The 13,018-nt window shown below is 48.5% G+C and overlaps 1 protein-coding gene across 2 annotated transcripts in view; it reads left to right on the top strand.

The window, feature by feature from the left end:
- Positions 1-13,018, top strand: part of GALNT14 (polypeptide N-acetylgalactosaminyltransferase 14) — a 108,587-nt gene that overhangs the window by 70,879 nt on the left and 24,690 nt on the right. For both annotated transcript variants that reach the window (XR_012632936.1, XM_074897335.1), the window contains exons 4-7: positions 1,262-1,329; positions 3,895-3,960; positions 5,968-6,089; positions 10,682-10,769. Coding sequence is in view for 1 of the 2 variants with exons in the window: in XM_074897335.1 (XP_074753436.1) it covers positions 1,262-1,329; positions 3,895-3,960; positions 5,968-6,089; positions 10,682-10,769 (344 nt within the window). In the remaining variant the exon portion in view is untranslated. The remainder of the gene's footprint in view (positions 1-1,261; positions 1,330-3,894; positions 3,961-5,967; positions 6,090-10,681; positions 10,770-13,018) is intronic.

A 13,018-nucleotide genomic window follows, 5' to 3' on the forward strand; every position in this document is an offset into this window, starting at 1 on the left:
AATCTTCTGTCTTCTTGCCAGCAGGGCTGGTGGCTCCTGAGCACCCAAGTCCCCTGGGGTTCCTGCCATTTGGAGACTTTTTGACTGGGGTCTGAGCCAGGGATGTGGTTTTCCAGACTTCCAGGTTTTTTGCCAGAGCTTTGGGAGCCTGAGAGACCAGGGAAACCTGTCAATAAGGATCTGGAGATATCAGGGGCTTCAAGGTTGTTAGCCCATGGGGTGTCTGCCTTCATATGCTATTGGGAAGTTTAAAGGCTGTTTCTTAAATAGACCAGAAGGCAGATGTGAAATCTGGGGGGATTTTAAATCCTGTGTGAAAAAGGATCCATGCTTAGGATGAAGGCAAAAGAGTTGAAATGCTAGAAAAGCCCATACAACCCAACTGGCATTATCAAAGGCCAAGTCAAGCACTTAGGAGATATCTGGGATACCCTGGGGTTTCTGCTTCAAGAAGTCAGCCGTGACCTTTTGCTGGGGCAGGATTTTAAGCAGGTGTAATTCTGCTGATCTCTGCACCATGAGAGAAAGGGGAAGAACATGTCTAGACTTTCTAATAATAAAAATGATAGTAATAATTAAAAAATAAAAACCTTGATGGCATAATTAAGGGAAGATTGTAGCTTTCAGCCATGTTTTGTAGTGTCTGTCCACCTGGAGGGAGCTGTGAACCACATCCTCCAGCCTTGCTCTTTCATTAAACAGGCGGGCTCTAACCCTGCTCTTATCCTCTCAGCAGTCTCTGAAACACAATCAGCTCATGGATAAAAGCAGGAATTGTCCTGCCACGGCTGTGAGCTCTGTAAAGATGGATTTGAGCTGGGTAATTTTCTCTGTGTTGGCCCTGCTGTCAGTGGACACCATATCATTAGCCCTGGGAGAGGTGGTGGGGTGACAGCAGCTTTGCTGAAAGCCCTGTTAGGGAACTTGGTGTAACATGCATGTTGCTGAAAAGCCTGTTTCTGGGCTTTATATGGTGCCCTGCTTTTGCTCACAGAGTTGGAAAGGGTGAATCTTGGCTATTCCCAGGAATACCAGGTGCTGGGCTCTTACATCAGGCTACAGGGACCTGATAGCTGGGCACTGTAGGTCACTGGGGGTTGTGGGTGGTGGTTTCTGGGTCTTATCCAGTATATCCTTTCTGGAAATCCAAGCCTGGTCTTCTGTGCTTTGGCATGGATCAGTTCCTAGGCTTTTCCACCCCATTTGCTGGGTTGTTGAGATGGTCAAGCACTGTCATGGATTTTCTCTCTTCATTCTTTAGCGTGCTGAACCGCACCCCAGTGCACCTCGTCCATGAAATCATACTAGTGGATGACTTCAGTGATGATCGTAAGTGACCCTTTCTATGTTAAAAGTGAGGGGCCAATCCAAAAGAGACTGTGAGAGACCAGGATTTATGCAGAGAGGGGAGATAGGTTGTTGAAGTGGAAGGAAATTTAAAGCTCCATAGGCGTGGATAGCAAACCCCACTGTGCCAGGTTTGCGTCGCCACATGGAGAATGCAAATTCCAAGTGATCAAACCTCTTTTCAGGAAAGTAATACAAGAAAAGCATATGGCATAACATTTTTATGCCTGGTAGACATTAATCCAATCCTTACCCGATTGTATCCTGCCACAGCCATGGTGTGTTTGATCTGGCTTTCAGCTGCAGCCAGGAGCAATTCTGGGTTGACACCACTGGAATTGTACAGGATAATGATAGTCTGACTCTCTTGATGTATGCATATGTTCTGCATACACTTACGTAGGTGGCCAGCAATTCTTGATTGATTTATTTATTTTTTTTTTTAACCTATCTAAAGAGGACTTCCTTCTTGGGTTGCCCATTTCTGAGATGCACTATAATAGTGCTTTATGCCATGGACAGCCCATGTCCTCCTGCCATTCTCCCCCAGTTAATAGCATGACTCAAGTGAAATCAATAGGTCTGATCTCCAGCAGAAGTTGGTAGCTGAAGCCCTGGGGGCTCCCTGGGAACCACCTTAGCTAAAGACCCTGCCCAGTGAGGTGGGTGAGTGGAAGATCCAGGTGCTGAGAGTAAGTGCTCAAAAACTCTCAGGCATTAAAAGGATGATAAAATATACCTAGTCCATGGCACTTATATTTCAAGGAGCTGCAAAATGTAGGAAATGTGAAAACAAAGCCACAGAGGTTTTAAAAAAAAAAAAAAACCCAAAACAACTACATGTTGCTCTTGGATGTTATAAATATGCACTGCCTCAGAGAGCATTAGAGACAGATTTCACATGAGACCCACTTCTCATCATTGGTGCCTCCCTGGGGAGCCGCCAAAGCCAGGGGAAGGGTTGCAGTGATTACAGTGAGCTTTGGAGCAACTCCAGTGCATGGGAGGCCAGGCTAGGCAAGCCCGGGGACTGGCAGAGCGGCTATGATGGAGAAAAGGAGTTGCTGCAAGGACTCAAGTTGCCCTGGTGTACAGCAGAGCAGGCTTTTTGAGGGGTGGAGGAAGTAAATGCCAGGTATTTGACTAAAGAGACAAAGTGCTTGCCTTCCTGAAAGGAGAAGGATTTGTAGAAATGCAGTTTCCCTGTCACAGCACACCTGATGGTGTGAGCCTTGGAGAAGGAGCAGGGCTGGGTTTAAACTCTTGTTGTTCCTGGGGCACCAGGGGGGAGCCTATCTCCCAACTAACTTAGAGCAGCCTTTTCACTACTAGAAGTAAGAGCTTCTCAGCTCTCTTACATCTCCTTTCCTGTGATAGTCTGAGCCTTCTGGCATCTAGTCTGCATGCATTTACATGAAATACATGTATTTGCATAATACGCTATACACGCATGGTCAGTTTTTTCCCTGCAGTGGACCCCAAGCAATTGGTGCTTTAATCTCGTGCCTAGTTGTGTCTCATTTCTCACTTCTGTCTGTCCATTGACCTTTCATTTGTGGGGAGGAAGTTGTCCTGCACATGGATTCCTGCTCTTCCTAGGAAATTTCCATCATAGGTCCATAGCCCACCCCTGCCACTTCAGCTCCCCTGGCGTGAGCAGAGCAACGAACACAGCTCTGTAGCCGAATTTTTAGGGATGCCAATACAGTGATGTCTCTTGTCAGCAGAGATTGTTGGAGGGGATAAAAGCACTCAGAGGTCCGTGTGGGCACACGGGGTGGATGGCGGGAATGGGGCACATGCATGTGTTTATAGTGCTGAGAAAGAAGATGCAGAGAAGTGGCAAGAGGCACAAAGGGGTTGCGGAGGTCATAGTGCGGGTGTGTGTGGAGGTAGAGGGAGTTGTGATGGCTGCACTTGCTCTTGCTGGGAGAAATCCAGGTGAGGAGGGATGCTGGGGCTGCAGGCAGCACTGGGGCAACAGCAGTGGCAGCAACTGCACGTGGCATTACAGGACCTCCCTAGCTCGGGTGTGGGAAGCTGTGGGGCCTCTCTGACTCATGGACCTGCTGCCCCAGGCATGAGGAGCCCTTGGATGCTCCACGGGTCTCTCTTTGACCATCCTTTCTCCTTGCTTAAGGGTCACAGGCCCCATCAGGAGGCTCCTGCCCTGCCATGCAGACATATATCAAACGGCTTGTGTTGCTTTGCAACTACCAAAACCAGTACTACCATTAATGTGCAAAAACTCTGACCCCAGTCATGGCTCTTCTACACTGACTTTACAGTGTAATTCAGCTGTTCTTGGTGTAAATCTGATGGGATTACACTAGTTTTATGAAAACTGCTGCTCTGCCAGTGGTGATTTATGCTGCATGAGCTGAGGGGTAATACTGTTATGCCCCAGCAGTGCCATCACACTAATAAGCTATCAACCAGTCCAGGATGGGGTCCTCTCCCTGCTCCAAATCTTCCCTAGGACCATTTCTGCTGCCAGAGCCACCATGAGGACTGAGGGTGACATGTCCTCCCTTTGTGTTTCCCAAGCTGATGACTGCCACTTGTTGGGCAAGCTCCCCAAGGTGAAGTGCTTGCGGAATGGACGGCGAGAAGGTAAGAGCTGCCTGCCCACAGCCCAGGTGGGAAACCCAGATTTTGGAAGGTGTGAGAGCGATGGAGACAGGAGGGGATGACCTCCATGAAGTGGGTGGCAAGGGAGGTCAGGGGCTTCTGAGGATAGGGAGCCCTGATAAAAGGAGATGTGATAAAGGGCTGGAATTTGAAATAGATTCCCCCCTCTCTCTAAAAAAGATAGAACTATTAAGATATCCAGTGAGGCTCAGCTGTAGCCTATTAGCCAGAAAATTAGAACAGGCAAAACAAAGCCCCAGGTCTTATTTTTAAAGATGTTTGCTCTAATGAAAGAGAGGAGATCTGCTCCTGCTGCTTCTGTGGGATTTTTTTTTTTTTAATAATTAATTATATTTGAAAGATTAAGAGGGGCTATATGGAAGATGAATGTATGTCCTACTGGACTGGTGCTGGCAACTGTTTGAGACATTTTCCAGTTCCCCATAGTCCGAATGGGTGTTTTTAAGTCTTGCTTTGCAGCACTAGAAAAACAAAAAATGAGGAAGTTTTATCATACTGAAAATCAAAGGTATGAGTCCAGGTGTGTGTCGGGTTGGAAAGATTGAGGAGCGGAGAGGGTTTGTCTGTGGATTCTTTCTGCAGGAGGTTTCAGCTCTGCACATCTGGTGTCAGGGTGGCATCATCTCCACCATGGGTGTAAGAGATGTACCTGCTTTGGCAGGAGGATAGGGAAGGTCTCCATAGACCTGCACTTCCTCACCTTTATCTCCTGTGTTATGGGGTATATATGGGCTTGCTGCCAGCACTGGATGGACCTGCAGGTATTGGTGCTCTATAAAGCAGTCAGGATTTGGGAACCCAGCACGGAGGGCTTAGTTCACTTAATACATCACTGAAGCTGTGTCCCTCAGGACCTGCCAGGATTTGGGGAGGACTGGGGTGGATACAGCATGCAGTGCCTACCCACAAGATCTTAGAAGTTGCAGGGGGATATATAGGGACAACTTGCTTTGCAGGAGCTGACCTTGGCAAATGCTGGAATCCTCCAGACTTTGTTATCCCCTGCTCAGAGGCTGTTTCTTGACCCCCTTCTTCCAGGGAATTTTAATATGAAAGTCAGTGACCTTCTGCATGGACCTGATGTGTGGCTGCTCCCTGAAACCCTTCTGTCTCTATTTATCTGCCCCTATCTCCCCTCATATCACCACTGCTTCTCCTTGATCAAGAAGCTCTGCTCCTCTTGAGCAACCTGTGTGTCCTCTTGTTTGCCAGTGGACCATCTCCTTTCCTATGCTGCGGTTCACTTGAGCATCAGCTGCAGGCAGGAGTAGTGTTGGAAAGCCAGTTGACCCCTGTATAAATAAGAACAGAGCATCTTTAAGAGCAGTGATCTTGCCAAAGAGTCCAGTGTGAAATTCATGTGTGTAGCTGTTTTCCATGACCTCCCTCTTTGTTCATTTTTCTCTGTCACAAACACATGCAGCAATCTATTTCCAACTCTGAAGGGCTCTAAATTCACCATCAGGGCCCTGATGAGCCAAGTGGGCTCTTAGCACCTTGAGAGCTGAACCTCTTTCCTTGGTGGAAAATGTGTTCCATTGATCTCCACATCAGCAGTGCCCCCAGGGTGGGAGAGAGATCTGAGTGTCACTGAGACACGGAAAGGGGCACAGCAGGGTAAAGTCAGCAGTCTAAGAAAAGCCTGTCATGAGGTGATCCCATCCTCGACTCCCCCAGCCCATTCCCCACTGACTTGTATATATGTTGGATTTATTACCCAGGGGGTTCTGAAAGCATTTTGAGTCGTGTTTTGCCCCAGAAGGTGACAGTAGAAATAATTGCACAGATTAAGGATCAGCATAAATGCCACCGGGAAGGAGGCAATGAATCCAAGCCATGTTTTATCTGAATGGGATTTAGATGGGTCAAAACCCAGGAGATACCTGAAAGCAGAAGACCATGCTGGAGGAGCCCGGGGATGTTTCCCAGCCATCCAGGTGGCAGCTGACATGGTGTGTCCCTGAACAGGTCTGATCCGGTCCCGAATCCGAGGGGCAGATGTGGCCCAAGCAGGAGTCCTGACCTTCCTCGACAGTCACTGTGAGGTGAATAAGGACTGGCTGCTCCCTCTGCTGCAGAGGATCAAAGAGGTGAGTGCTCTTGAGGGACCACGGCCACCCTCAGGGGTTGAGTTGCCCGTGTCCACCTCTTCTTCCCTCTCAGTGGGCATGACCACCCACCCAACTGTAACCAAATGCATGCAGGCATCTGAGTAAGAAAGCAATGGGCTTTTGGGGTGTAAAGTGGCCTTTTGCTGGTCTTCATCTGCACAACAGCCAGGTGGGGTTGTCTCCGTCACTGAGGGAGCATGTAGATAGGTGGGACAAGGTGTGTCCCGGGGCAGTGGGGCTCTAACCAGTAAGCACAGGTTGAGTGGTGGAAGGGGAATACGTGGGCAGTGCTCCAGCAGAGTTTTTAATTAGGCTCATGTAAAATGCTCAGTGCTGATGATTTAAGGGAGTGACGGCTCTTTGAATAGGGGCCGAATTTAATTTCATGCAAATTAAGTGCTAATAAATTGATTTAATAGGATTTAAATTCTGCTGATTTCAGAGCAGACAATGACATTCGCCTTTCGCCAGCGGCGACTCTCTCGCCAGACGTGTGCACAGAGGCTCCTGGCGCCTTGTCACTTGAGTCAGAGGGAGCTCGGTGCTGGTGACCTCCTGACACGGTGCAGGGGATGAAGCTCTTAGCTCTGGCGCGGAGGCATGGTCCTTTCCCTTTGCTGTGCCTTGTTCCTCCACCCTTGCTACACCTCTGGCTCCTGATTGCTAGTACTTATTACTTGGTAATTTTAAAACTACTGAATTATGTTGAAATAAAGGCAGCTGAGGAGCAAAGGGAAGCCGAGACAGGTTATGGAGAAACCTGCCCAGCTGATGTTCATGGTGCCCCTCATCCTGAGCGTCCAACCTTTCACACCTCCATACCTGATAGCTGTGCTGGCTGGGCTGTGTGTCCCCTGTGTGCAGCAGCAATGAGATGGGGAAGCAGGGCACAGCACCAGGTCACGGTCTCTCTGTGGTGGGCAAGGGCAGTCGGTGCTGCTGGCGCCCATAGCGCAGCCAGCACTGAAGAGGTCCCAACCTCAGTTTGCAGCACGGGCCATAGTGCTGTTGATAAATGGTAATATAATGAAAATGGCCTTTTCATATTATCAATTGCAGCTCCGGTGGAATTACGAGAACATGTGCTATGATATCACACTCAAGCCTCATAGCTCCCTTGAGCTCCTGCCCCAGGGTGGGATTCACCACTAAACTTTACTGCATCAGTTGTTCCTCTGAGCTGATTTAAGGCAGGCATTCCTCGTTTTCTGCTGAAACCCTGCTGTATTTAGGTAAGGAATATCCAGAGCAATTGCCTCTTTCCCAGGCAGAGTTTTTGATGTGTTTTGGCAGGAGTAGGGCAGCAGTGGCAGCAGGAAGGGGGCAGGCAAAGCTGCTTTCTTGCACAGCTCCATGACTGTGCCTCACGTTTGGTGCCTGTGGGGTAGGTGAATGTGGATGTCACATGCAGCATCGCCGTAGGAGTTTCACTGCATCATGGTCAGAATATAGCATCAAATGCGCATGTCATCTCCATGACCTTCTTTTTATTTTTTCTTCTGGGTTAAATCTTTCTCTGGCTGGAAGTAAGACAGCCTATAAGCTTGCACTGCTGCTCATGCTGCTCTTGCACTGCCCAGGTCTTGCAGCCCAGGTGGCAAGGGACACTTACTATGACGAGTGTTGACGGACTTGCAAAGCAAGTGGAGTCCTCCTTGCTTGCTTTTTAACTGCTCGCAAAAGCTGCAGGATAAGGGCAGAGTCTTCTCGGTTTCCTTCTTCCCACCATACCAATCCTTTCCATCAGGGTTAAAATATTGATCAATGAAGTGTATGAAATGTTACTGCTGCCACCTTCAGGCTGTGCTAAAGAGATGGCTTCCCTGTGCGACCGCTGCCGTGAGGATTAGCTACCTAGACAGAGCGTTTTCTTACCGTGTTACTCTTAGGAACAGTCTGCGTTGAGCTAATGTGATACAGGTTTCAACCAAAACAGCAGTGAGTGCCTCAAAGCACACCGAGCACTTTTGCCACCACCAGCCACTCCGTGCATCACTTCTCTTTTATTTTCTCAGCCAGAGCAGCTATTCCTGCAGCTTTCTGAGGTGGGAAATGCCAGAGCCCACATGTGCCACCATGCATCTGCATGAAGGTGCCCCTCAAGCCCCACATCGAGCTTTCCCAGCAGCTGATGGCACCTCTCCCCAGGCCCACGCTCACTGTCAGGTGTGGGCAGGGCCTGCCCAGCATGTGGATTTGGAAACAAGCAGGACTAGCAAGTCTAAGAGCGAGTGAAGAGGTGTGGGGGGAAGAGAGGGTGTCCGGGGGGGTCTCAGACCTGTGCCTAGGAGGGTGCATATCCCAGGGAGTGGCAGTGACAGTGGGTGTTTTGCACCGCAGCGTTTGCAAGCCTATGACTGTGAGCGCGTGGGCACAGGCTCTTGTTTTTACTTACAGAACAAATGTCTCTAAAGCCATTAACGGTGCATCTCGACTGAATAACTTTTCTAAAAATGTAATTATCCAGCCCAAGGCGTTTTTACAGTATGACTCAACGAGCTCGCCCCAAACCTCAATTTGCAAATGGCATTGGGATGAACTAGTAGATGGTGTCTCCCCACTTTCAGCTCAAGCATCCCCCCCCAGTTTGAAGTTCTCCTGGGGCAGGGGGAGGCAGGTGAGGGGCAGCCTGGCCCTCTGGCCTTGCCTGCTGCTGCTCTGGGGCCAGAGGAGAAACTGGCCCTTTTTGTTGTCCATTACAAGGTCATGATGTAGAGGTTGGGAGACAAGCTGGAATCAAGGTCCTTTTCCAAGGGTGAAATCTATCTGTTGTCTTCAGGACCATTTTCTGAGTTTTTTTTCTGTTGATGTTTCATAATTTGGTATGTTTGAGAAGTGTATCAGAGAAATGCATTCTCAGGTTTTTGAGGATTTCATGTAAAAGAAGATTGAAGATTTGTGTGTTATTAACATGCCCTAGCATGGGAGGGTATCAAAAACCCAGATTGCTGAAGCTGCCTATAATAAGATCTGGTGCTCAGCCCAAAATAAATCATATCAATAGTGCTGTGCTCTTGAGCACACAGTTCTTTTCTTTTGAGGGCGAGAGGGACCTTCATGAAAGCTGAGTAAATATAAATGTTCCCATGGCATGACAGGGAAAGTGAGGCATTGAGAAGGCTGCACTTCTGAAAGGCTAGCATTTTACAGTAATGCCCTCAACCAAGATGTAAAGGGGATTTTCTTGCAAGAAGTTGTGCCATGTAACAAGTAGGAGTGAAACTGAAACCGGGGATGAGTGTCAGGTGATCAGAAGTTGATTAGCATCACCAGTAAGATGCTTGATGGGCAAGTTTTAAATGGCTAGATGCTATCGCTTCTCATCAGTGTTTGGCACACAGAGCAAGTGCTTTGCTTAAAACCTTTCCCCTACCCTCAGGCAACTAAAGGATGCTTGGATATATTGAGCTGTGACAGTTTGGTGGAACTGCGCAGCAGCTATGATGGGTCTGAAAGGCTCATCGTGCTTGAACGTGGCTTCAGTTTCTCCATGTGGTATGTAGGTACAGCAGACTTTGCCCCTTCAGTGGGATGTTTGGCTCACAGAAAGTCATATTAAGACTCCTGACTTGATGTTGTTATGAAAATACCAAGTATTTGTCATGCTCATTTGGAAAACCTGAGCTCTAGTCCAACTCCCAGCTCATGGCCTTTGGTTGCTGCTTCTTACAGCTGCATTTGAATACTTCTTTGTTAGGACTAATTTCTAAACCAAAATCTTTTCTGGGAGAGAGCAAGTCTGTGTGCACTCAGATGCTTTCCTTTGCATGGCTGTGAAAAACTGTTTGATCTGACGAGGGTAAAAGCTTGAAGTTTGAGCTATAATTGGAGTTTGGGATTTTTGAAAAGAAAAAGGGAGATAAGAAACAAGTCAAAGCTGTCAGAGTCTCTTCCTCCCATAGATATTTTTGTTCATAACTATTTGTATAATCTCTTTGCCCATAACAAAATGTTAATTAAATCACTACCAATTATTTAAAATAATTCAGATTTTTTTTAACCCTTTCACACCTTTAGCAAAACTCTGACCCTGTAGTTTGTACATTTAAAAAATACCTGTATTTAAGCTGCTTGACTGTCTGTGGTTTTCCTCTGTCATTTCAACTGCCTGTTTGTTGCCTGACTTCTGAGCTCCAGTAAAAAGTATTTAGGGGAGGTAAAATTGGTGAATTTGCAAAGACAGACAGAGCTTTGCATCCAGCCAGGTTAAGCACCAAGTACACGCACACCTGCAGGTGAAGCCAAAGCTGGTGAGAGATGCCAGCTCAGTGGCCCAGCAGCACGCAGTCCTCTTTCCCAGGAGAGACAGTACCTGGCTTCCCAGCATCTCTTGCTGGTGTGTCTGTGGTTCCTAGCAATACCTCTGCTGCTTGGTGCTGCTGCCATTAATTCCTTGATTGAACTGATGTGATGGCTGAGGAGGAGAAGGCGGTGATGGGCACTTGTCCCTGACAAACCTGAACGACACCAAGATTTTCAGCAGCCTGGTGTCTCCAGGAGTTTAGAGCAGCCCTTGACCAGTTTGAGCAATGTGATGTGAAGTCATGAGTCATTTCACTTCTGCTTTCCAGGATTCCACCAGAGTGGTCAGCCCTGTTATTGACATCATCAACTTGGACACTTTTGCCTATGTGGCAGCTTCCTCGGATCTCAGAGGAGGTAAATCCAATCCACGTGCATGCCCTGTGGGTGTCCATCCCATGGTGAGAACATGCACTGACTGGAGGAGCTGGTGGCTCTGCACCACACCTCTGGCTCCTGCTATCTTGCAAAAAGCACATTAGCACTGTTCAGTGCTCCCTGCTGGCTGTTTTAGAGCCAGGTAAGCATGGTGTGAGGAATGGTGTTTGCTAACGTGGATGAGGAGATGAAGCAGAAAATAAGGGTCATGTTGAAGCCACCCTTGGCAGCACTGAAAGCTGGGGTGCCAACAAGAGGAGATGGGGGATGTCTAGGCAACAAATGGAGGATGCGACTATAGTGCTTATTAGTATGCCTGTGCTATTTGTAGCACGCAGTATCCATTAGAGCGTGTGTCTGTGTGCACAAGGGGACAGTGAGGTTTCAGCAGTAGCTTTAATCTGACTTTTTCTGCCTTTGCAGTGCTTGACTTTGCAATTGTAATGAAGTGTTGTTTCTTGTTCATGTGCAGTAGTAAAATATGTTAGTCATTGGACCCTTCTACCAAGACTTGCATCTCCATGGCTTAAGTTATTTGAAAGTGGGGAAAATGTGGGCACTCTCTGGAAGGAAAAGGGAGACTTAGTCACCTGGGATATGGAGAAAGCTGAGGTACTCAGTGACTTTTTTGCTTCAGTCTTCACCAGCAAGGGCTCCAGCCACACCATCCAAGACACAGGAGGTAAAGGTGGGGACTGGGAGAAAGAACTGTCCACCCTGTAGAAGAAGATCAGGTTCAAGACCATTGTGCATCTGAAGGTGCACAAGTCCATGGGACCTGATGAGATGCATCCGTGAGTCCTGAGGGAACTGGTGGATGAAGTGGCTAAGCCACTATCCATTGTATTTGAGAAGCCGTGGCAGTCTGGTGAAGTTCCTGCTGACTGGAAAAAGGGGAAACTTAATCCCCGTTTTTATAAAAGGAAATAAAGAGGACCCAGGGAACTACAGGCCAGCCAGACTCACCTCTGTGCCCAGCAAGGTCATGGAGCAGATCCTCCTGGAAAATATGCTAAGGCACATGGAAAATAAGGAGGTGATTGGTGACAGCCAGCATGGCTTCACTGAGGGTCGATCATCCCTGACAAATCTGGTGGTCTTCTGCAGTGTGGTTACAGCATTGGTGGATAAGGGAAGAGCAGCTGATGTCATCTGCCTGGACTTGTGCAAAGCATTTGACACTGTCCTGCACGACATCCTTCTCCAAATTGGAGGGACATGGGTTTGACAGATGGACCACTTGGTGAATAAGAAATTGTCTGGATGGTTACAAAGAGTTGTGGTCAACAGCTCAATGTCCAAGTGGAGAGCAGTGACAAGTGGTGTTCCTCAGGAGTCGATGTTGGGACTGGTGCTGTTTAATGTCTTTGTGGGTGACACAGACAGTGGGATTGGGTGCACCCTCAGCACGTTTGCTGATGACACCGAGCTGTGTGGTGCGGCCGACACGCTGGAGGGAAGGGATGTGCCATCCAGAGGGACCTGGACAGGCTGGAGAGGTGGGACCCTGCAAACCTCATGAAGTCCAACAAGGCCAAGTGCAAGGTCCTGCACATGGGTCGGGGCAATCCCAAACACAAATACAGGCTGGATGAAGAGTGGATTGAGAGCAGCCCTGAGGGGAAGGACTTGGGGGTATTAGTCAGTGGAAAACTGACTATGAGCCAGCAACGTGCACTCACAGCCCAGAAAGCCACTTGTACCCTGGGCTGCATTAAGAGAAGTGTGGCCAGCAGGCCAAGGGAGGGGATTCTCCTCCTCTACTCTGCTCTGGTGAGACCCCACCTGCAGTGCTGTGTCCAACTTGGGGGCCCCCAGCATAAGAAGGACATGGACCTGTTGGAGTGGGTCCAGAGGAGGGCACAAAGATGATCAGGGGGCTGGAGCACCTTCCTGATGAGGACAGACTGAGAGAGTTGGGGTTGTTCAGTCTGGAGAAGAGAAGGCTCCAAAGAGACCTTATAGTGGCCTTCCAGTACTTAAAAGGGTCTACAGGAAAGCTGGGGAGGACACTTTATCAGGGAGTGTAGTGATAAGATGAGGGGTAATGGTTTTAAACTGAAAGAGGGTAGATTTAGATTAGATGTAAGGAAGAAATTCACAGTGAGGGCGGTGAGACACTGGAACAGGTTTCCCAGAGAAGCTGTGGCTGCCCCCTCCCTGGCAGTGTTCAAGGCCAGGTTGGACGGGGCTTTGGGCAACCTGGTCTAGTGGAAGGTGTCCCTGCC

The sequence above is a fragment of the Athene noctua genome, chromosome 1 (genome assembly GCF_965140245.1).
Source record: "Athene noctua chromosome 1, bAthNoc1.hap1.1, whole genome shotgun sequence".
In the NCBI taxonomy this organism is placed as follows: domain Eukaryota; kingdom Metazoa; phylum Chordata; class Aves; order Strigiformes; family Strigidae; genus Athene; species Athene noctua.